Source organism: Dermacentor silvarum, chromosome 2, assembly GCF_013339745.2.
Source record: "Dermacentor silvarum isolate Dsil-2018 chromosome 2, BIME_Dsil_1.4, whole genome shotgun sequence".
Lineage (NCBI taxonomy): Eukaryota > Metazoa > Arthropoda > Arachnida > Ixodida > Ixodidae > Dermacentor > Dermacentor silvarum.
This window is the reverse complement of record NC_051155.1, coordinates 250,576,916-250,602,345: the sequence shown is the minus strand read 5'-3', so window position 1 is coordinate 250,602,345 and position 25,430 is coordinate 250,576,916. Positions and strand designations below refer to the sequence as shown.

The 25,430-nt window shown below is 46.4% G+C and overlaps 2 protein-coding genes across 2 annotated transcripts in view; both read right to left on the bottom strand.

Annotated features, from left to right (window-relative positions):
• Positions 1–8,884, bottom strand: part of LOC119443128 (eukaryotic initiation factor 4A-I) — a 44,251-nt gene extending 35,367 nt beyond the window's left edge. The window contains exons 1-3 of the mRNA XM_037708280.2: positions 8,745–8,884; positions 6,950–7,037; positions 6,116–6,248 (exon numbers count right to left, since the gene is read on the bottom strand). Of these exons, the coding sequence (XP_037564208.1) occupies positions 6,116–6,248; positions 6,950–7,037; positions 8,745–8,767 (244 nt within the window). The 5' untranslated portion in view covers positions 8,768–8,884. The remainder of the gene's footprint in view (positions 1–6,115; positions 6,249–6,949; positions 7,038–8,744) is intronic.
• Positions 8,885–9,500: 616 nt separating this feature from the next.
• Positions 9,501–21,747, bottom strand: LOC119443129 (uncharacterized). Its single transcript, XM_049662604.1, has 3 exons — positions 21,554–21,747; positions 15,882–16,059; positions 9,501–10,091 (listed from the first exon to the last, which is right to left on the bottom strand). The coding sequence occupies exons 1-3, from the start codon at positions 21,683–21,685 to the stop codon at positions 9,994–9,996; spliced, it is 408 nt and encodes a 135-aa protein (XP_049518561.1). The 5' UTR covers positions 21,686–21,747; the 3' UTR covers positions 9,501–9,993.
• Between the last annotated feature and the right edge of the window lie 3,683 nt (positions 21,748–25,430).

Below are 25,430 nucleotides of genomic sequence, written 5' to 3'. Positions count from 1 at the left end.
ACATTGAATTCTTATCCATATTCACTAAGTGAGTCATCACAACAAATCTTTTCCTTACGTAACCGCCAAAGCTATGTTGCCACATAGCTTTGGCCAAAGGATGATGCCACAGTCCACCATTTTTCACGCAGCCAACCTCACCACACCAGCTTGGCCAGCATGCGGTTTCAGTTGCTGTATTACACTGGTGCCAATGCTATCTCTGAGGCCACGCCTAGTCATGGCAGCCTGCACGCAAGTCACAGTGAGTGAGAGATTGAGTACACATTTTTTTCACACCGCTGCACTAGCCGCGGCTCACCATTCCCCTGCAAACTGATTGCAGTACATCATGCAAGCTGGCATGGACTACATTTTTCAGCAGTGCAATCTGACGCCTTGGCCAGCTTCGCCACCAAGGGTGATCTCCATTGCCGCCCACCACTCCCGCCCACCTCTCGGGCTTCAAATTTGCTGTACTCTGGGACAACTTTCTGTGCCTATGCAGTGGAAGCTACGAGCGCAAGGGGCCACCTTCCGCAAGCGCGCCGTTACGGGCAAGCATGGATGCCGGCGGGAAGTAGCTGCACACGCTTATGAGCCAGAAACAAAGGCCGGGAAGCTGGCGGTAAATGCGGACGATCGCGGTACTAGACCTCGGAAAGGTGTGACCGTGTGGCATCCCCGAGAGCACGGCAGACTCATTTCTCCACACGAGTAGCTGGTATGACCGCAGAAAGGGCAAACCCCGATGCGTCGTTGCCTCCGCAATAGAATTCAAAAGATACAGAAAGTCACAGTTTCGCCCAACAAGCGAAGCATCGATTGCGATAGCAAACTAGTGGTCAGCTATACGAAGGATAGTAGTTTTATCGGCCGTATAAACTTGTAAACATAGGCATACGAACTAAATTTGTAGCGTCAACCGACGCCGCAATGCGGAGCGCTCTGGTCGGCGCCTCTTGGCTGTCGAAGTGAAAAATAAAGAAGCGCAAGCTCGGCACGCGCAGTGTCGTTCTGAAAGCTTGCCACGCTGGTCGTCGCAGCAGCCGCCTTCCGAGTAGGAACGGCAGCACGGCTCGTATGGCCGCTGTCACGTTCCTCCTACAGTGGTGACCCGGGAGACCGCGCCTTCCACCGAGCGACACGCTGCCATGGCCACCTGGCCGGAGCCACAGTTTGACCCACCACTGCCGCCGTTCTCGTCCAGCTACGTCGGCGCATGGTTCGCCCAGTTCGAGGCGGCTCTGGAGCTTAACCACATCTGGATCCAGGAGTTCCAAGCACGCGGTACTCCTCGACGTCCTGCCGCTTGCTCTCCAGCTCCACCTCGGCGTTTTATCGCCTGGCCCGCGCCCGTACGACGAACTGCGGCAGTCCGTCTTCAACTTCTTCGGCGCTGCCTACCGTCCTCTTCCAGAGGTTGAACGCACGGTGCGCGACTCTGCGCCAACGCCCTCCCGACCAGCACCAGACGCGTCTCTTTTAACGCCTGTAAGCCACCATCAGGCAAGCCTTCCTCCCTCGACTTGCCCCGATACCGTCTCGGCAACCACCCGATGCGCTACCGCACAGTCCCCGGCCTCTCTCCAGGGGTCTCTTTCGTGAGAGTACGCTCACAATGTTGTCGCCGAGGGTATCGTCACGACCATGACACCGGCCACGTCATCGAATTTCTCGCTCCCAACAATGGCAGGCGACAGTGAAGACATCGCCGACCCAATGCCGGCTACCGTGCCGCACGCTATTGGTTCTGTCTCCAACGGCATCGCTCCTCCGACAACAACACCCCACCCGTCCACGCCGTCCGCTGAGCCAGGCTCCGAGCCGGTGCGTGAGCTCGGCACCGTGCCGATCTCCCTGCCGGCTATCACCACCATGGATGCAGGTCATGACTTTCTGCGACCCCCGCTGCATCCCACGTCAGGCGTCCTCAACGAACGACCGGACGCTCCTGCGGGCCTTGACCCCCCTTTGCTAAGCCAGCTCGTGGCTCACTCACGGGATACGTCGCTATGTACCACGACAGGCTGCGCCGCATCCACCTGCACTGCACGCGTCGTGGCCAGTTCAACGCTTCAACCGAATGACGCAAGTGTGCACCATGCACGCGGTGCAACGGCGTGGTCTGCAATGCGTCGCCGACGGCGCTCATGTGGGCACTGATGCCGCATCATTCGCCTTACAGGCCTCCCTGTACCTCCTTCCTCAAGAGGCAGGTGGCGTCCGTCATATCGGCGGCTGGACGAGCTCCTCCCAACAGCATCCGTACCACGAGTCCCTCGCCCGTTGAGGAGCACTCAGCGTCGCCCGCCTGAGTGGTGGTGACGACCCGATGCCTTCACGTTGATAACTTGGACTGTCCACGGACACTTTTGAAACTCAGTTTCACTGGTTCCCCATTATGACGTTCCGTCTGGGCGGGGGGTCCTGTAGCGCCAACCAACGCCGCAATGCGGAGCGCTCTGGTCGGCGCCTCTCGGCTGTCGAAGTGAAAAATAAAGAAGCGTAAGCTCGGCACACGCAGTGTCGTTCTGAAAGCTTGCCACGCTGGTCGTCGCAGCCGCCGCTCGGCGCGCCGCCTTTGCCTTCCGAGTAGGAACGACGGCACGGCTCGTAGGGCCGCCGTCACGTCCTCCTACAAATTAACAAGCATGGTGTCACGCATGCACAAGCAAACATGAACGCGTCTCATTCAATGACTGCGGAAGGTCGCTGTCAGAACGCTGTAGTGAGTAAGCGTGGCAGCAGCAACGAGCGAATTGACCTTCGTCTCGCTGCTCACATCAACGCGAATTAATCCGTGAAAACACAGCACAGAGAGGAAGGACTCTGCCCCCGCCGCAGATGCCTTTCCAGAGACTGCCGCGCGGGCGGGACCACGCGGCGTAGTATGTGGTCCCACAGTACGCGGCCCCTCTGGTCCTCAAATGTCCACCTTTCAAAATTTTCTGGGGAGAACCCTGTCGCCACCATATTTGCTTGCTTCGGTTTTGCCAGCCTACGCAGCACGCCACAGTGAGGCGCACAATGGCGATAGTGAACAGCTCTTTGTGCACGACGGTGAGAAAGGTCAGCGTTACTTAATGGTGTATGCAACACAAGAATAGTGAACAGCTCTTTGTGCACGACGGTGAGAAAGGTCAGCGTTACTTAATGGTGTATGCAACACAAGAATATTGAACTGCTGTACCAAATTTCAAAAAGTTATATTCACAGCATGAATCGGTTGGGTATAATTTAGTAATGTAGCGTGTTATATCCATTGGCAAGCCAATTTTACTGTGTTAAAACTAAATTTTATATACATGATCACTGCGGTGATTTCAAGGGCTATTGAGTTCAGTATATTCACTGGTAACGTATACACTATGTTTATCAACTCTTTCCCTACCACGAGGAAAGTGGCTTTTTGTAGGTTACACTAATTTTTTTTGTGGAAGGAACTATTGCACTCAAAATTTTATGTAATACAAGAAAGCAAAGCAGAATGAAGCTGCTTTTCAGGCCTACAACTTTTATTAACGAGATTTGTCACAAAAAAATATAAATTGAACATAACTTCTAAAGATACATTTTATCTAACAAGACAATGCTAAAAATGTTTGAATTACAGAAAATGTTTTGCTAATAGCCACTATCTGCAAAATGCCACTACTTGCGCTACAAAAGTTTAACTGGAAGCCTTTGCAGAAAAACAGTTCCTGGGTGTGAAGCAGAAGAATGTTGCAAGTGTTGCAATAAACTTGTTTTCTGCTGCATTTTGCAGTCACAAAATTTCTTGCAGTTACGGCACGCACGTTCCATGTTAGCTCGTTAGTGCTGAATGGCTTCAGTTGGTGAAGCATGAAGTAGCAGTCCATCCTCAAGTTACACGAGTTAATGACCGCCGTCTCTCTCAGAATCAAAGACGAAATAGCATCCTCTTACTGTTGCTTGAGCCGTCTATAAACTCAGCCGCAGACACAGTGGAATCGCGAGAGCCGAGATGTTTCAGAGCACACGTCACAACCCCTACGAGCGCGCATGTCTTTGGAGGCCGTTAAATATTGCTGCCAAGCAGGGCAAAAATTAACTATTATAAAGAAAAGAGTTTACTTCTGCTACTGTACGACAGACGCCACACTGTGTCCGTGAGCAATGCAGGAGGTCTCGAAAATGGTGGTTGAAACCATCGTTAGCAAACTAGGCCTAACGCAAGCCATAGGGAAAGAGTCAAGTTTCAAGTGTACACAATCCATAATTATGGAAAGCTATATAGATGCACGAAATTGGAGTGCTCATAATCCTGCACATATGCGATCGGTACTAAAGTGAAAAATTCACTTTAGTGTTACTAACTGACCACATATGGCAAATTACCACTGAGGTATACAAGCATGTTCCAAAAGTAGTGGTCCACAACACTGTGTGTCGCAGCATTGACAGAGGCCACAAGTGACAACCCTCTGCAAGATGCCAAGACAAGATTCATATCGCATCATTTGCTATCAGGCGTGCAAGTGTCAAGCACAGCCTGACTATTAGTTGATGCTGGAACAATGTCTCAAGTTACTACAACCACAATAAATCAAATGGCATTGCCAAAATGTGAATTTGTCGCTTGCCACACGCTTGGTCTGTAAAACCTCTTCAATCATGGATGTGAAAGAACTCCCTTTAAGACTTTCAATTATAGCCGAACACATGAGGTTACTACTTCACTGAAGAGTGCCTGAGGGTGAAAATGTAGCTGGCTCATAACCACTTGTTTCATTACATACATGCCAACCCCAGGACATCAAAATTTGCAAGCGTTGCCAGGTGTATGGGGAAGAGAGGCCAGACGACAATTTTTGTTTTCTCTCCAAGCAGAAACATCCTCTGAATGGTTGTCAATAATTCGACGTCTCAGTGCTCACACTTTTGCCGGCATGTTTGCATAATTAAATAATTTCATTCTGATATGGCACACTGTCACCAACAGTCTTTCAATCCAGATGTCTCGGTTTAGACTCATCATTGTAAAATACAATTGCAAACCACGACAAAATAAGCGTGAACGTGACCAAACCAAGCACGAGCGAGAGCTGACGCGAGCATACGATAGTACGAAACGAGCGGCCCAAATGAGACAATATACGAGTATGAAACGAGAGGTCAGGTGGGTCAACTTAACACCAGTTTCCAGCATGCACGTCACTGAAGGGGCCACTCTCATTAGTCTCTGCCGTTCGCTTGCCGCAGTGGAAAGCCGCAAAAGATCAGTCTAGGACCGATCCCTCCCGTGGCAAGAAAAAGCTTCTGAGCGGCTGCTTGCATGGCGCACGTTTTGCCGCCACTGGCGCACCGCGCGCGTTTTTCCGCAAGTGTGTGTGCACCTTAACAGTGCCGTACTGCATCAAAGCTGACATAAGGAGACCAGACATTACGCAACACATATAAAACATTTGCCTCATGCACACTCTTTAACACGTCCCAAATCTAAAGTGAACCGAGGTAAGCTTACACACAGATGTCTTCGTTTATATCTGACTTTGGCTCGCTACCTAGCGCATAATGGCAATTACAATGCGACTGTGCTGCATGATTTGCCTGCACCACTGTGAACCAGTTCACAGCTGTTCACGAGATGTTCAGAAATTGTACAGCTAGATTTCTTCGGTGCACATACAGCGCTACACTTCAAACGAATGCCAAGATGCAGATGCGGTGCAGGCTTTTTTTTTTTTTTTCTTCTACTAATGTGCAAAGAGTGCATAAGTTTGAGAAGTCCTGAACTGCAGATATGAACGGCTTCCGAGGCGTAAATGCACCCACGCTTGCCCAGATACAGCAAACACGTAGGTGTTTTAACGGCGCTTGCGCACATGTGCTGTGTCGTCTGCTGCACTGCTGTTTGCACCTGTACGTCTGCATCAAGTTTGCACCACCAACAGTAGAGAGGGTCCAGCAAGGTCGTGAACCAGCCCTGCACCTTTTGAAACAAACACTATAGTTCAGACGACACCATTGCTGCACCCCTTAAATGAATGGCAGTGTGCAGCACCTAGTGGGCTGGTTCAGGTGAATCGAACAGAACTATTATGTACCTCTGTTTCCCAAGAGGGGGGGGGGGGGGCAGTTTCTCGGGAATCTAACTAATCTGTTAACCTACCTTTGATGCATGGGATAATGGCTCTCTGCTGAATAGCAGATGGCTTCTCAAAACCATAGGCATAGATTCCACGCAAGAGCTCTTCACGGAGGTTCATATCATCGAAATTGTCGATGATCTCCTCCCAGTTGCTCTGCCGGAAAAAGAAGAAATAAGCACCATATTAAAAGCAGCCAAGCTTTCAATACTTCAAATGCAATTAAATCAAACGATATCAATATAAGTTGTGCCTTGTACAGCCCAGCGACAATGCCCATTCAACAAAGAACCCCCCCCCCCCTCTCAGCACAAACAAGGAAGATGCCAACTTCAATACACAAGTGGAATGTTTAAGCTTTGCCTACCACAGACGCCAACAGGTGCAATAACAAACCCTGGTACCGCCAGGAGAAGTCCTTTTGTAGGCAAGCATTTAAAACTTATTTATGGCAGAAAACTCATACCAGTTACACAAAATGGAGATGATAGAGCTGCAGTAAAAATGAGAAACGATTGTAGCACCAGTCATTGAGACCTCAGAGACCACTTATGTGTTTCCCCTAAGACCTCACCCAAATCTGGTGGGGCATGCTGTTTGACCTCTGGACGATCCAAAACCGTCATTTCATGGAACGGTATTGGTGCTTTTAAAGGTCAGGCATCTTAACACGACGACACAGGTGCAAATGTAAACAATGTTCTGAAACGACCCGAGGAATGGACCTGAACACTACTCGTATCTTGAGCTGGTCTGAAGATCTGCACTCAACCAATGCCTAATACAATGCACGATTACTGCTAAATAAAATATTCTACGCAACTTTAACTTGCAGTGTAAGTTGCAGGAAATCTCACCTCGATGATGCCGTCCGGTTCCATGCCTGGGGGCCCATCGTACTCCTGGTCCTGTCGTTTCTCAGGATCCCAGTCGCTCGGCCCATTTCTGTTCAAAAAGGCAAATTGATAATGTGGCTACTTTTCAACAATATACCAAGGTATATCACTATGACACTGCAGTCCACTTGCACCGTGTGCTTAACCTTATCACAGCCCAAAAGAGCAAGATGTCAACTTCAATATGTAAATATGGAATGTTTTGGAATATGGAAGTTTTGCCTGCCACACGTCAACATGTGCAATAAAACCCTGGTACTACCAGGCCAAGTCCTCTTATGGGCAAAACTTGAAACTTATTTGTCAGAAAACCCAGATCAATTACATAATGCGAGATGATATAGTTGCTCTAAAATTTTGAAAAGATTGTAGCACCAGTCATTGAGACCTCAGAGACCACTTATGTGTTCGCCCTAAGACCTCACCCAAATCTGGTGAGCAATGCTGTTTGACCTCTGGACGATCCAAAACCGTCATTTCATGGAACGGTATTGGTGCTTTTAAAGGTCAGGCATCTTAACACGTCGTACCAACACAGGTACAAATCTAAATATCCTGAAGCAACACAGCTCCAGCATCGCACCCACAATTCTGCGCTAATCTCCTGTTGGTATGACAGTAAATCAGTGACATCTGCACGTAGGCAATGTCCCATACCACGCGCATGATTACAAGGAATACCTTCAAGGAATAAACGTGATGTTCCAGCACAATGCAGAACACAAAGTGGACAAGCCACAGATACACAAACTCAAAAGCCGCAGCCAATTCAATATGCTACAGCTGTCGTTCAATGAACGCGAACCGCTGTCGCAAAGTACACGCAAAATTACGAGGGCGTCTTGTCACTGGTGCGTTCGAAGCTCGGAACTATTTCGGCAATTGTTCAAGTCGGAAATGTAAGGAGACTTAGCGATGATAACGTCGAAAAATACATATTTTTTCACCACGGACGATGTCATAAGCTGCCACAAATTTTTGAGTGGACGTACCAGGATAATTTTATAACAAGCAATGCGTTAGAGCTAGCTTTTGTCATTTTACCAACCTGGGAACAACAAACAAAAACTTATCAATAACCAAGATTTGTTAGTATGTAAACGGTAAAACCGAAATGATTGCTCGATGCGAAAAGCGACTAATAGGAGGGCAAGGTCTGTCGTGGTATTCGCTCGAGAAAAGAGATGACACGCCGCAAGGCCTAAAGTAGGCCTAACGGCCGAATCCGGCGCAGTTGAACCGGCGACGCGGCGTAGTTGTTAGTACACGACAAAATATTTGTCGAGACACGTTCCCAACCATACTTCATGCTACGTATGTGTTATAACTTTGACAATGTCGCTAAATCACCGCCCCTGTGTCCCTACAAGCTGTTTCTAACGCGCCCATTCAAACCTCCGGCCCGTCGTAGGCGGGTAAAATTGCCAGTGTTCGATACACTTGCCTTACTCGACCGCAAAAAAGAACAATACCGAACGACTAGTTGTCGCTGGCTCAACGAAAGCAATTTGTCCACAGCGCATAAAACTTGTCCAACCGCAAAATTTAGCCGGGCACGTGTTATCCACAGTGCAAAAGCGATACGCCATGATGGCCGTGTCACAAGACGGACCCTGAAATTTTCGGTATTTCTCAAACAATCACGCATTAATCATGTCAAGAACAATTTGTTAGTAATAATGAACTACTTAGAAGCCAATTTCAGCTAACTTTAATAAACTTTAGGCGACAAAATATACTTGAAGACGGAGCTCACCTTTCATCGTGGGTATAGGACATGTTCGCATGCAATTAGTGCGACACGAAAGGAAAAACCGGCCGCAGTTTCAGACCTAATATCCTTCCGCTTTATCGTGCCGGCGGCGGTTTATCACAGTATTGCTTGTAAAAATATAAATGCACTATAAAACACTCAAAATATTAAATTTGACATTTAGAGTATGTGAAACCCTCAGGAAATTATTACATTATTGAGTACTTGCTCATTGTCGCAAGAACTATATTACAGAGTCGGAGGTGCTTCCGCTCGTGTGAACCGGCGTTGCAGCCGCCTTTCTGGCCTTTCTCTCGCGTCTTGCGATACTGGCGAACGGCGTTCTTGCCTGGATTTCAGGAACTTTAGCGCTTTGCAGCTATTGCTTCCATGACATAGTACACAGTGTTTAATATTTCCGCGTATTACATTGCTTCGGTATGGTAACCGGTGAATAGGCGACGCTGTAATATGGCGATTTTTTTTTTTTTCGTTTGTGACGTTTTTGGTTACCGCTGCCGTTGCAATGGTTCATTGGTTTGCCGTGCCAAGTTCATCAACCGGATTGTGCCTTGCCATGATGCACACCGTGCAGGATTGTATTCTAAACCGGTAGTGTTATGTTGTAGCAATGTTTTGTTTTGTTTTTCTTTTTCTTATTTCAATACAACATCGCTTGTCGAAAACTCGAAAGCGTTGGAAAACTACGGGTCCGGGCGATGCGAGAGGGCGGGGTTCGCGAATGTGATATAGCTGTGACGTCATTCAAGTGTCGGACTCCAATCATAGCTACAATGGCGAGAGCTTAGGGCACCGGCCGCTCGGATGTAATTTATTTATTTCGTATCGCTCTGTAAAACACGCAAATAAAAGAAAAGCGGCGTAGTACCATTCAACGTCAGGATGCATTCATTATATTACAGAGTGTAACGGCGGCGTATGCCGAGTAAAATATGCGAATTGAGTTCTGTGCCGTAGTAAGACAGTGCATGCAGTTTCCCAACTCAATGCGACAGTGCAAATGAATGAATAAACATATTTATTGGAAGGGCTGCCGTTTTGGCCTGATTTGGGTAGGTTATTTAGGGACGGCACTCTACATCTCCCAGTGGATGCCTGTTTCCAATGCTTGGAGACCTGATGTTCCGTCCCTTTCAGTCTTGTCCACGTTGTCGAGGTTGTGATCACTGAACAACAAGAAGGCAGTATCTTCTTACATTTATTTTTTCTTCGGTGTGAGCGTGAATATATTTCAATAACACTGTTGAACTAGCATGGTGCACATCTCTTGAAGCTTGGGAACGACCAACTTGGACGGCTCGTGGACCGAGTATACAGCGACAACGAGAACTGGAAAAGAAATATTGCCCATTAGGAGCTGTCAAATCGGGATCCAGTGACGACCACGAACAGAACCAATAACCTCCTACTTTTAGACACACTTGACCCGCGAATCGGCTGCTACCTTCATTCCCCTTTCTTTTTGGTGCAGTTTGCGCCTTGGAGAGCAGCCGTTTTGTTTGTTTGGCCCGTGCCAACAACTTACGTCATCCGAACTCGAGTAACGTCTTCCTCGTGATTCATTGCCCATGACGTTAGCATACGTAAGCTGCACGATCAGGACGTGGACAGCGTGCGTCACGGTCTTCCTATCTTTTTTTTTTTTTTTTTTTTTTTTTTTTTTCGCTGCCTCCTCCACTTCCGTCCCGCGAGCATGGCATTTTTGTCACCAGAGGGCAGGAGAACTCCTCAGTTTCGGTTTCGATGGGCAGCGCGCAGCCCTTTTCCTTGATCCATGCCGCAGCCGGCACATCGCGTTTCTTTTCTCTCTCTCCCGAATTTTTTTTTAGCCACCCGCGTGGTTTAGAAATGTGAGAGAAATGTGTACTATGCTCTAAGTACGCTTAGCTAAGTACGAGGGAATGTAGTCATAAATATTCCTATTATTTCTTTTTGTCTTCTATGTTATGACAACCCGTACACGGTGATACGATACTTAATTCTTTGTTTAGATGATGCCACCACCTTACCAAATGACCTCAACCACACTCTATCATGTTGTAATAAAGACAACATGAAATTAAATCCCTTCAAATTACACCCGCTGCAGCCGCAAACGCAACATCATCAATTTTAATTATTACTTCAGTAATGTAAACATTGCCATAGTTGAAAATGTTAAATATTTAGGCGTAGCCTCCTCGTCAAATTCTAGAATACGCTGCCATCATATGGGATCCCTACACTAACGTATTAATTAACAAGTTAGAAGTGGTTCAAAGCCGTGCTGCATGTTTTGCAACTAATTCATTACGTCGTAACGTTAGTGTTACCACGCTCACGAAATGTTTATCTTGGGACCCATTAGCAACCCGGCCGTCGCCGTTCTTTAAGGCTTACCTTTCTGTTGGAGTCCACGTCGTTCACTGTAACACTTGCCACTAGGGAATTGTACACCCCCCCCCCCCCAGGAGGATCCCCCCCCCCCCCAAGAATTATTTAGTTAATTAGTCGATTATGCATTTCAATTTTTTGTGAATGTAATGTCCGCCGTTCCGAGTAGACCAGCTCATAAACTAGATTTGTGCTATCTGCCACAGGCAACCTTTAAAAATTTTTGAAAGTGTTCGCTGAAACACCCTCTATATATAGGATATATTTTAAATGTGTTGTTTACCGTGTCTTTCGTGCGTAGGTTTTTTTTTTTTTTCACGCGCAAAATTATCTTGTAATTAATTTTTGAAAAGATCTGCACTTTGTTGAAGACTTGAACAATATCAAGACATGTAGATTAAGAACTTGCTACACTTTGTTCTGCATATAAAGAAAGAATAAACTTTGTGCAATCAAATGAAAACTATAAACGCTGTCCCTTATGTTCTTGCAATTTTCAAACGTGGTGACAGAATGCCATGGGTGTTTAAATATAGTATTGAATTTATAATCACTCAAAACGAGGCACACATTTTGGCCTTCTATACAGTGTTCGTTCGTTCCCGCCTGTCTGCCTCTTGTCTCCACTTTCGGTGTATAGTATTTTTTGCGTCACATCAGCTCGAAATGCACAGACAAGGACGAACTCCTTTATAACATGTGGTTTAATATGCTTGCTTAAAAGCCTAATTAGTATACGCCTGCTAATTATCAGCTTTTCCGTCACTATTTGTTGAAAAAATGCGGTCAGCCTTAATTAAATAAAGCAACGTGGTAAAAAGAGCGCTAGCCCCTTGAACCCTCCCGCCCTTCCATTCGCCCAAAAAAGATATAACCAATAACTTCGTATCCACCCCCCCCCCCCCCCCCCCCTCCCGGCGTTCTGGTAACACCCCCCAATATCAAAATTCTGGATAAACCCCTGCTTGGCACAGTTTTTCTGAAAGACGCTTTTTATCCGTGCATCGAAGTCCTGAAAAAAAAAAAAAAAAAAAACTTAAACTGCACCATGATCCCAGATCGACTGGTGTGGTCACCGTTTCCCAATTACAATACAATTCCTACATTAAAACAAACGCTGAATTTCTTTGCTTTCACAGTCACTGAAGAACTGTCCTTCCATTCTAGCCGCAGATTCGAGTACATTTCCCTGAATAAACTGCATTGAAAGTTTTTTTTTCTTTTTCTTTAAATGGCGAAAAATACCTTGCGGCTTATACACAACTGCATATATATATATATATATATATATATATATATATATATATATATATATATATATTAGATGCATCACTCCGAGCGCTGCGATAAACGGTTGCATATTTAGCAGATTTTGGACAGTCAGCGCGACAAGAAACTTAAATTTCAACCAAGTTGAAAGAGCATGCTTACGGGAATAAGAGAATATAAGACAACCGTCAGCGTTGTTTGAGATCGAAATGATCGCTGCGAGAAATTAGACATTGAGGAGATGTAAGAAGCGGAAATATATGTGTGCAGTTGGAAGGAAAGTTAAAAGCTTAAGAAATAATAAACGACTGCGTCGGAAGCGCATTCAAAGGCGCAGCCAAAAGCAGCGAAACAAACATGCACATGTCCGACAATTTCCCATACATAGCCCCGTATATGCTCATAATGGACATGGAGGTTGTGGGCATATTCTTTTTAATTATTTATTTATTTTTCTATAGGGAACGCTTGTCACTCCATGAGCGGAGCATGACCAACTATACTGCAGTGTTGCCAGGTCAACGTGCAGTTTCCGCACGTCTAGAGGTAAAATTTCCCTTTATTTTCCTTGTTAAGCAGTATACCGTCCAAGGTTCTTTCCCACGTGAATAAATTTGCTCGCAAAAATGTTTCTAAAGAATCGATTTTCTCGATCTTATACTTCTTCCTCAAGAAAAGACAGTTTCAAAGCCCATATAAATAATAAATTCCTTCTAAAAGAGAATTGTAAGGCGCACTCAACTAGCACATACCAAACAAAGATGATTGAGTCCCACGTATACGCTCCCGTGCGGACGGCAGTCTGAATAATTTTTTTTTTTTTTTAACACGGGAGCACGCAGGAATGGTGTCTTTGTATCATACCCTAATTTTAGCCAAGTGCCCAAAGGCGTATTTACCGTAGGGGCAGGGGGGGCCCTGGAAGGGGGGGGGGGGGGGGGCAAAGTATGCCATTTGCCCCCACCCCACTTGTGAGAGCGGGCACTTTCGGCTGCACGCTGGAAAGTAAAACAGCTGACGCTCGATTTTCTTTCTTAATAGAGCCACGTAAGTAATGTTTTCCTTCACTACGCATACCCTGCTTGGGCAGCGGGGATTGTCTTTTGTGCCTCCACGGGACGCGCTGCAGCGGAAGACGCGCGGGATTCGCTATACACGCTCGCATTGCGGAAAAAGGTGTGACAGTTCGCGCACTAGCAAATGTCAGCTTGCGCTACTTGCATCACGTCCAGCTCATCATGCTTATATTATGTGGAAGGGGGGGTCACGGTAAGTGCAATGTGTGACGCAATTTTTTTTACGTTCCTTGTCCAGTTAGAAGTGTTGCAAATAACGACTGCAGCAGGGGCCGTCGTACCCCTCCCCCCCGACCCCCCTATTTTCGTGCGTCATAAGAGATTCCTACTCGGTTTCAGCGTTGTCAAACGCTGAAACCAGACGCCACGTGACCAGCGCGCCTCGATGGACTACGGATACGGTGACGCGACGCAGAACGTCTTCGATATGCAGCGAAGTGTTATACGTGGCTCAGAACGCGAGTGTCGATTGGCTCCAAAACGCGAAGCGTAGCGGCGTCGATGGAACGTAGTGAACATTTCGCACAGAAACGCGAAGTGCAGATGCGTCGATCTGATGCGTTGAGACAGCAGCGGATCTGCAAAACTCAACATACCCCGCAGCAAAACTCGAAAACATTACTCACAGCACAAAAATCGAAGGACAGTTCAGCGGCGTTCAATTGGATTTTAATGCATTCGCATTCACAACTCCTAAGAAGTGCTTGGGTGTCCTGGGATATTTTAAAGTATGCGATATAATTGCACAAAACTGAGACTCTTATTGCAACAGTTCGAAAGAAACAGCGTTGCCGGAAATTGGGTTGTAATTCTCCAAGGTCGCAGACATTTGCTCTCTTCATGTGAATATTGCAAGTGATTTATGTTGATTGTACTTCGTTGTGTATAACCTCGACAATACAATTACCTAAACTGGCGATATATTTATGTTGTGGACGTAAAAAGAAAGTACAATTCTTTGTTTAATTATTAAAGTTGTTTGTAGCAAGTGAGCATTTCTTACGTGCGCTGTACTGCTACAACTGGGCGGCATCAGGGACCACTGTCAGGCACTCACTGCCTTTTGTCCCTGCATCGTCTTGAGGTTTTATATAGTTGCAAGCAATAAATGCAAATCTAAATAATTTTTCGGACCCCCATGGTTCACCATGTGATTCATAAATAGGCCTATGTCTGTTTAAGCCCGCGAATACACGCATGCAGAATTGCCGCGCGACTGGCCGCTCGAGGCACTTTGCGTGCATTTGCGGGCTTCTTTCACGCTCGGAAAAACACATTTATGTAGAACGTGTTGAGCAACATAAAGCTAGCTGTATCGGTAGTTTTTCATGTTGCTCTACAACTTTCTCTCTTTGACACTTTGATAATTAAGACAGTACTTCTCGAGTTAGATAATTATTACAATTACCTAATTAAATCTCAGTAACGAAAAGATTACTGGCGGCAACTCCACTGTACTGGAAACAATACACACTAGGTTTGCTTCGCGTAACGCCGTTCCTCTTTTTTTTTTTTTTTTTTTTATCGTGCTGCGTGATAGCTAGCTCGGACACCCTGTACATAGTCCGGTTTCTGGCTGGTACGTCAAATAGAGATAGGGAGAGAGAGAGGGCCGGGTTAGATCGTTTGCAGTTTGCCCGCCCACCCGAGAAATAGTTGATACGCCACTGCAAGTTCCGCCAGCAGGACCAAAGCTGGCAGTACGCAAACGCGCAAATTTCGAAACTATGCAAAACAACGTCTGCGTGATAGCATGCACCTTTCCTCCCATGGAGGCAAGTCGGTTATTTGAATTCTATTGGCTACTCACAACAGTAATTATTATTGGTACTCGGTACCACAGAACAAAACAACATTTTCGACATCACAAAAAAAAAAAAAAAATCCCACGTTTTACATTGCCAAAAAATAAGTTTCCCTGGAACCCGATGATTTCCCTAGTATGGAAAATTTCCTAAAATTTAGCAACACTGGTATATTGAAATAGCCTGACAAAAGAGCGAGAAGCAATCTGTATACAACGCTGCGACTATAAACATCACAGGCATCGCTATCAAGTGACGGCAAACTATGCAAGCGTCAATACCTAACAGCCCGGCTATGGACTCGCGCTTTAGCTGGCGATAAGGTCCGTAGATGAAACAAGTAGGACCTTAACTCGCACTACAGCAGTACGTCATCACCGGCGCTCTCAATAACCTGCGTTTTCTTGGCATACAAGGCAGTTCCGCGCATTTGCACATCGATGGGTGTCTCTCTCGCTCTTTGTTCGTCGTTGTCATTTCGTTACTGTGCATAAATGTAAGTGTGTTCTCTTTCAAAATAACTAATACTGAATGTCAGCGCCGGGTATACGTCCTGTCTCTGTCCAGTCTCAACGCCAAGCTCAACGGGCACGTACCGGTGTTGGCGAATCCGACGGCGCACTTCGCGTCCGGCCTGCGCAGCAGGACGACGTTCTTGCCTTCCATCTTGAGGAAGGTGAACCGCAGTCTGCAGATGCTCACCCCACCGCTGTACATGCGCAGAGGATCCCGGTGCGACGACGCGAGCTCGCAAACCTCGGACTCGGACACTCCCTGCGGTGGATACGCTATAGGTCCCCAGGCTATACGTACTAGTACGTCTAGCGTCTTGCCGCGGTGCATGGTATTGAAAGCCTCCAGGAAAAGAAAATCAGGATACTGCACCATTTGCGGCTGTGTCGACATTGCAACCGAAACCTGTTCACCAATAAAAGCTGCTATGTAGGGTAGTCCCCAAATGGAACCAGTCAATCGATCAAGCCCCGATCGGGACCAAAACTAGTTTAAAATTTTCTCTTGGGCCATGTGGGTCACAGTCACACACTGGTGTATTCGTCGTTTTGGAGCAACGTGTAAGGAGTGCGACGTGGCTGAATGCCCAGGAGGGCCCGAAAGCTGCATTTGTAAGTTTTCTTTCTTTCTTTCTTTCTTTTTTCTTGGAAAAAGGTTATACAAAGCGCCGCCTCTGCACGCAGCTAGCTAAATCTATTATATAGCGGCCACCATAGTTTTTTTAAACTTTCGTGGTGGAGAGGTCCACTCCTCCCAGCTGTCGGGACGCTGGTTGGGTGGTATAGAGTTTCGAAAGTATTGTCTTTCTGAAAATGGAATTGGCGGGGCACTCCCATGCACAGGGTGTGTTTATTTGATGGATAGGCCCAGTATTGTTTAAAAGCGGGAGAGCCTGGGTCATGTTAATATACGTATGTGTGTAGTCTGGTATGAGTAATGTGTGCGATTCTGCTATCTGTATGATTGAGGCGTCCGCTCTCGGATGGGTGCAGGATGGTGTGTTGTGAAGTGTTGATGCTTCCCTGCGAGACTTCAAAATATGTAGCATTTCGTTCCGCTGCGTCCTCCGCTCTTTTCTGGGGTTGTGTCTTCGACAGGCCAAAGGATAGGAGGTCCCGGAATCTCTAACGTGGGAGAGCTGGTGTGCTCTTAAATTTCCTCGCAATCCTTGATGTTGTCATGACTCGGTGGCGCAACGGTAGCATATCTGACTCGAATCCTTGATGTATACGTACGTGTAGAAGGGGGTGAGCATGCATGTACAGCTCTCAGCGACTGGAACGCGATACTCAGACAACATAGCGGCAGACACTTTCTTGCCCCACCGATGGGCGCTTATGACACTGAGATGACGCGTTTTTGTGTCACGATCACCCATGTAGCCGGCGATCACCCATGTAGCGATCACCGGTGGCGCAAAAAGCGCCGGCCGCCATGCTGTCTGAGTATCGCGTTTCAATCACTGAACACTGTACAGCCTCCCGCATTTTAACGGCGTCGGTGTCGGCGTCCATGGCGGAGAAAATCGTCCGCAACCACCCCGACCACGCAGGCCCTTCGTCGTGGTGCAAGGTGTTAGTGAACAAAAATTGAATTTCTCACAGTGAAATCCGTCAGAAAAATGGAAAAGTGCTATGTGGTATATATATATATATATATATATATATATATATATATATATATATATATATAAAATGGTAAATGTATATTTGGTATATATATAAAAATGGTAAAGTGCTATGTGGTATATATATATATATATATATATATATATATATTGTCACGAAGATAATTAATACGAACTCGCCGAAAGAGAACAGCCTTCTTTAATGATGGCCGACACTCAAGAGAACGCGCGCACACCTGCGCCCTTCGTCTTCTCTCTGGCGATCTTGTGCCTGTAGTGGGCAGCTTACTTCGCGTCAATATATATATATATATATATATATATATATATATATATATATATATATATATATATATATATATGGGAGCGAAATGGGAGCGAAATTACGCTAAGTACACGAGCGTAATTTCGCTCCCATTGAAACGGGATCGCATCAGCGACCTCGTAGTTAGCTGCAGCGCAACGCCATATCCACTAAGCTACCATGGCGAGTAAAACGAAGAACCAAAAGAAAGATAATTCCCACCACAGGCAGTTATCCGTTTTGAATTCGATAAGATTTATCCACTGCACGCCTCGACAAGATAGCGCGGCGCTCGTTTTAGAACAGCCGCATCACGCCAGTGGGGGTCATTGGGACTGCGGCCAAGGTTCACAGCTCAAATCACCCAGCCTGCAGAGAGATGTCTGACAAGAGCGTGCCAGCTCAACACTAAGGCGTTTTGTTCCGCCCAGTAAATGTAATCGAACCAGGCTGTAAGGCGGCACATCACGATTAGCTGATGATGGTGCAGTGCATGTGTGGTCAGGCCTTGTGACATTTGAAACATGGAGCCCATGCTCGTCCGCTCAGTGTGATCACCGGCATCATCATCACCAGCCATTTTGTATGTCCACTGCAGGACAAAGGCCTCTCCATTCGATCTCCAGTTACATTTGTCTTGAGCTACCCGATTCCAACTTGCACCCTGCAAATACCCTCTCCCAATGCCTCTCCTCATTTATTATCCAAATCACCCCACCCAATTTTCTGCGCTTCCCCTTCCCTTGGCCCCCATTCTGTAACTCTAATAAACCACTGGTTATCTACCCTATACCAATTACATGACCTGCCCAGCTCCATTTTTTTTCTTTTAATGTCACCTAGAATATCGGCTATATCCCCGCTTGCTTTCTGATCCACACAGCTCTCTTTGTCTCCTAAAGTCACGCCTAACATTTTTCCTTCCATCACTCTTCGCGTGGTCCTTATCTTGTTCTCGAGCTTCTTTTTTGTCCTCCAAGTGTTTGCCCCATATGTCAGCACAGGTAGAATTCAATGATTGTACACTTTATTTCTTTTCAACGACACTGGTAATCTCCCAGTCAGGATTTGCTAATACCTGCCGCATGCACTCCAACCCAATTTTATTGTTCTTTAAATTTCCTTATCATGGTTCACCTGTGAGTAATTAACCTATAGCTAACGTACTAACAGACTCTAGAGACTGACTGTGATCATAAATTCTTGTTTCCTTGCCAGGCTATTGAACATTACTTTTGTCTTCTGCATATTAATCTTCAACCCCACTCTTGGACTTCCTCGATTAATGTCAGCGTGATAGGTTTCTTTAAAGGCGTTGCACTGCAGTTGCATCACGCACTCCCTCTCACGTATACGTTGTTGTGCAAGTTAGCAATTGAGATAATTGAAGCCAAGCGCAAAATAGATGATGGAAAAGCATGGAGTGGTCAGCTGAGTCTCTTTTTCCGCGTTCGAAGCCGCGCTGTGCGTCACACGCGCTTTGGACGGGTCGTACAAAATGTATTGATTAGTTGTGATGATCTCGAGGCTTCGTATCGTAATTACGAAATCCACAGCTACCTAAAAAATGCTTAAAAAACGAAATAAAAGAAAGAAGTCGTAAACTCTGTGGTTCGGAATGACTTGTTTTTCTCGCTTTCTGTAGACAGTCTTTTTATTTATTTCTCCCCAAGTATTACGTGCACAGTAAAAATCTCTGATGCTGGTTTTTCCTACTAGTTTGCCCCACTAGTTTGTCCCATGCATGACTTAACCGAAGCCACCTGGAACGATTCTAGGAGGCGCTTACTTAACACCCTTGTCGTTAAGGCTGCAAGAAAGTTTAATTGCGCATGACAGCGTAGCCAGAAATGTACTTCTGGGGGAAAGGGGGGGGGGGGTGCATCCACTTCAGAATCAGAATCAGAATCAGTTTATTCAATACAAAAAACGGGGTTAATTACATGGTAAGTATATACAGAAGGAGGTCCCGTAGTTCGGGGACGGGAAGGTCGGGGTCATAGGAGGGAACCTGGACAGGCCTCGTATTATTACAGAATTTTTTATTTTATTTTTTAAATATATATTGAGAGAGGGGGGGGGGGGGGCGTTGCCGGTGTGCCGCCCCCTGGCGGCGCCGCTGAAAATGACAGCGAGTGTAAATCTTCGGTGAGAGAAGTGCAACGAAATATCTGACAAGAATGTTTGCCAGCGTTTTTATGTTTACTCGCCGCAAAAAGTTGTCCACGAAGACAATTTAATCTCTTCTCATCAACGGTATGTATGTCAGCCATTTTTGCAGTGTATTTCGAATGAGACGTGAACTTTTTACTTTAGAACAGCTAGATAGAGAGGGGAGAATTTATTGCGGAAACACACCGAGGACGGCCTGACGTAATAGTCCCCTAGCCTGCTTCTCTAGAACAGCGATGTCTATGTTTTTCTTTATTGTACTAACAGACTCTAGAGACTGACTGTGATCATAAATTCTTGTTTCCTTGCCAGGCTATTGAACATTACTTTTGTCTTCTGCATATTAATCTTCAACCCCACTCTTGGACTTCCTCGATTAATGTCAGCGTGATAGGTTTCTTTAAAGGCGTTGCACTGCAGTTGCATCACGCACTCCCTCTCACGTATACGTTGTTGTGCAAGTTAGCAATTGAGATAATTGAAGCCAAGCGCAAAATAGATGATGGAAAAGCATGGAGTAGTCAGCTGAGTCTCTTTTTCCGCGTTCGAAGCCGCGCTGTGCGTCACACGCGCTTTGGACGGGTCGTACAAAATGTATTGATTAGTTGTGATGATCTCGAGGCTTCGTATCGTAATTACGAAATCCACAGCTACCTAAAAAATGCTTAAAAAACGAAATAAAAGAAAGAAGTCGTAAACTCTGTGGTTCGGAATGACTTGTTTTTCTCGCTTTCTGTAGACAGTCTTTTTATTTATTTCTCCCCAAGTATTACGTGCACAGTAAAAATCTCTGATGCTGGTTTTTCCTACTAGTTTGCCCCACTAGTTTGTCCCATGCATGACTTAACCGAAGCCACCTGGAACGATTCTAGGAGGCGCTTACTTAACACCCTTGTCGTTAAGGCTGCAAGAAAGTTTAATTGCGCATGACAGCGTAGCCAGAAATGTACTTCTGGGGGAAAGGGGGGGGGGGGGGTGCATCCACTTCAGAATCAGAATCAGAATCAGTTTATTCAATACAAAAAACGGGGTTAATTACATGGTAAGTATATACAGAAGGAGGTCCCGTAGTTCGGGGACGGGAAGGTCGGGGTCATAGGAGGGAACCTGGACAGGCCTCGTATTATTACAGAATTTTTTTATTTTATTTTTTAAATATATATTGAGAGAGGGGGGGGGGGGCGTTGCCGGTGTGCCGCCCCCTGGCGGCGCCGCTGAAAATGACAGCGAGTGTAAATCTTCGGTGAGAGAAGTGCAACGAAATATCTGACAAGAATGTTTGCCAGCGTTTTTATGTTTACTCGCCGCAAAAAGTTGTCCACGAAGACAATTTAATCTCTTCTCATCAACGGTATGTATGTCAGCCATTTTTGCAGTGTATTTCGAATGAGACGTGAACTTTTTACTTTAGAACAGCTAGATAGAGAGGGGAGAATTTATTGCGGAAACACACCGAGGACGGCCTGACGTAATAGTCCCCTAGCCTGCTTCTCTAGAACAGCGATGTCTATGTTTTTCTTTATTGATTATTGAGTCATATATGTATCGATGTGCTGGCTCAACGATGCAAGAACGTGTCTTCACGTATGTCTACACGTACGCGTGTGCTTTCAGCCAGGATTGTGCCGTTGTCACCCCTCGTTTTTGCTCACCGGGCATATTTCCGGAGGCTCGTAGGCGATGCAGGCTCCCGTCTGGATGTTGTGCACCGCCGCGTACAGGCACTGGCCCTGGCCCTCGGCCGCGCCCGCGGTCAGTCTTCGCAGCAGCAGGCCCCAGTCCATCTCCCTGGCGCGACCAGATGCAGGACGAACTCGGTCGGCACCGTTGGTCACCGAGCCTACTCGCTGACGGAGGCGCAGTGTGGTTTGGTTTCCCTCCAAATGTGGCGCATACCCACTATGTTCAAGAACCTGGCGGAACTTGAAAAGGGCAGTCCTGTCCAGAAGCCTACTCTTAGTTTCATAGAATTTATGTAACAGCTTCACGAAAGCATCGCTTAATTCCCAGAAAGTCCAACAAGTGCGTTGGACCTGCACCTATATATGTATATTTTTTTTATTTTTTTAAAGTTCGCTTTGGCTGCGATGGAGAGGGTGCGCATATATCCCGGGTCACTGCAGCCTCCGTGCTGCGGTACTGCGTTGAATGAACTGGCCAAGTTCACTTACGGCAACGCAGGGTCGTAGCTATCCGACCCTCTTTATTTTTATTTTCTTGCATTATTCGTTGGAGCTTTGTGCTCGCGTATTGTCACGAATAATGTGTCATTCTAATTTGCCTTCTAATGCATTCATAAGAGCCGTATGGACAGCAAGGGACAGAGGCGAACGGGGGCGAGCGCCCCGACAGGTTCCATTGCAGGATGGGAAGGCTGACCGGTGGCCACAATCTTCCTGAATACAAATAAATTATTAAGGCGAAAGCCTTAGATGGCTCATGGGTCGAAAATGTGACCGTCAGGAAAATTCAATGGCGCCAAAATTGATGGTGCCACCATTGATGGTCGCACCCACGATCATTTGTTTTAATTAGGGTGAAGCTAATTAAGGCGCAATTGATTAAGGTCGAGTTAATGAATGCACTCGAACCCACGGACTTTGGAGTTGATTAGGGCGACGTTAATTGAGGCACTGCTATTTTATGTAGAGTTAATTAAGGCACTCGAACCCACCTTTGGTGGGAGAAAACAGGTAACGGGAAGCAATAACGCATGCGAATGAGAATATCAAGTAATTTAATGAATGCCTCGTTTGCGCGCAGGCTTTCGCCTTCATCCTCTTTAGCGTATGCTAAAGTGACTGCCAACTTTTAAAGCGAAGCTTTATATGGCTAGGCGAAATCGCCTGTCCACAGAAAACTATCATCATCAGCATTGGCTGGAGCGTCGTCGTCTTCTTCCGCAGCTGGCTCGTGCTAGGCACGCGCTCGTGCCACTGCTCCCGCGTTCGTCGTCGTCGTTTGCTTTCATAGCTGGCTGCGTTGGCGCTAATCATCCCAGCGTAGGCGGTGGTTACAACATCTTTATTGAAAATCATGGTGGGGTCTCAGGGCGGCACCTGTTGGGGGCGACTCACTCGGCTCAAGTGACGATCTTCAGTTGTTCCCCGAGATCTGCGACAGTCCTAAGTAAGGTCTCCCAGGTAAGTTTGGAGGGGGCTGGCAAGAGCGTATTTTGGGGAGGAAAACCCCTACATCCCCAAAGGATGTGGTCTTGTGTTGCCAATTCGTTCATGTCACAATTTTGACAGATGGGGTTAAATTCCCCATTTGTGATAATCGCCAATCTGTGTGGACTGAGAAAAGAGTCTGTCTGAAGCTGGCGAAGGACGGTGGCCTGCGCTCTGGTAAGGTCCCGATGAGGCGCCGGGTAAGTGCGCCTCCTTTCTTTATACAAGTTTGTTATTTCATTATATGTGGTCACCACCTCACTCAGAATCCGAGTCGGAGAGGCGAGCCTCCCGGCTTGTTAACCCTCGGGCGATGCGGTGCGCCTTCTCGTTCCCAGGATTTCCGGAGTGGGCGGGGACCCATATTAGATTAATAAGTCTGTCCGCTTGATAAAAAGTGTGGTAATAATTGTTTAAGATTTGTTGCGTAGTTTTATTAACAGTGCCTTTACTGTAATTTAAGATCGCGCTTTTGGAATCGCTAACGATTGTATGAACGAGGTCGTTCGTGATGGCTAGAGCGATAGCTGTCTCCTCCGCCTCAAGGGCGGAGAAGGCCTCCACCGTGGCCGCGTTTAAAATGCGGCCGCTCCCGGTGACTATACGCTCACAACGTATTTTCAGTTACCATGCGCCGCCGCATCCACATAGGCAACAGAGTGGTCGTCCTTATACTTATCCCACAACTTATTTGCCCTGGCCGTACGGCGGTTGTCGTGCCTTCCTGTGAGCATGTTTTTAGGAATAGGTTTAATGATGAGCTCCCGCCTTGTTATTTGTGGCAAGGGGGTTCGTCCCACAGAGGCGATTGTGGGATTCAGGCCCAGCTTGTCTAGTATGTATGTACCTTCCGGCCTGTGTACCGGACAGGTGGAAAATCTGGGCCGTTTTGTGCGCCTCGATTAGTTCTTTTATAGTGTTGTGTATCCCAGCGTAGAATTTTTCTTCTGTCGTCGTAATGGCGAGGGCGCATTTACGGGGGTGTGAACCATTGCTTAAGGGGGTATGAGCCATTCATTGTCTTACGTGACGGGCAGCTTTAATTTTGAAGCAATCTAATTTTGAAGAATCGCAAGCGGCAATGGCGGTCGAATGCTGCCAACCACGCCGCCGAGCAAACTCGAGACATCGAACGCAAGCGACAACGGCAGACTGCGGGCATACCGTCAGTGACGTCGTTCTTTCCGTCGCATCCGAACGTGTGTGTAACCTCATATTGAGAAATACTTTAATGAACCCTCGGGATTAACGCAGTTATAAACACCGGGGCCTCACGTTTCAGCTTGTGGAAGGGCCGACGAAATTATTATTATTATTATTATTATTATTATTATTATTATTATTATTATTATTATTATTATTATTATTATTATTATTATTATTATTATTATTATTATTGTACCCCTGTCTTTTTTTATGAGGTCATCTCTTCTATTGAAAGCGTTGAAAGCGTAATATCTTCACATAGCAAGCACGAAGCAGTTATTCATGGTGACATCAATACACCTGGAATTGATTGGAACACGCTTAGGTATTATCATCACAATAATTACATAGAGAACAAATGCATGCAGCCCGTTAGTTTTCGTAGTGGAGTACCGCTGTTCGAGTTCAGGCCGTTGCTGGTCTGTCGCTCCTGATGGCACCCTTGTTGATCCGGGCTCCTAGCCCTCAATCTTCCGTTCGTTGTCAGGCTACACGTTGCATACAAGGCTCGCAACAACTCCTCCGTATGTACACGTTTATTTACATATGTGCATTTCGCCAACAGCTTGCGGAGTCATCGACTCCAGCTCTCTCATCACTCTCTTCCAAAAACATGGCCGAATTCCCCGTTTTAAGCCATTCGGTTCCCACAAGAATTCCCTTCTCTACCCCTCGGCAGCGTAGGCCGGACAACTCTAACAATCACAAGTAGTTTTACAAGCACACAACTGTCACGAACCAATGGTTAGCTCAAATCAGCCCAACAGTTTTCTTTCAGTAACTCCTATTGGTTCGATCACTTCGCTCTTTCCCGTTTTCCTCTGGCCACTCCTTACATTGTAGCTTCACTTCGAAGCAAACACGAACAAACCAAAATAAACAAACCAGCAACAACAAACATCAATAATAAAGTACACCAACAAAAGCCACGAAAAGAATTTTCCTTCCATTTTGAATCCGCTTGTTACCCGGCCCATGCACTCGAGCAAGCTGCAACCTAGAGGATTAAGACTTAGAGATTGACTCCAACCAAATAAGGAAATTTGCTAGCCCGACGTTTACCGCCTTTTTCATTTTCCTGTGCTGCCCTCTGCCGCACGCCGCTGGAAACGTTTTGGTAGGGTGCCGGGGCTTTCGCTGGTTGATTTGTGTA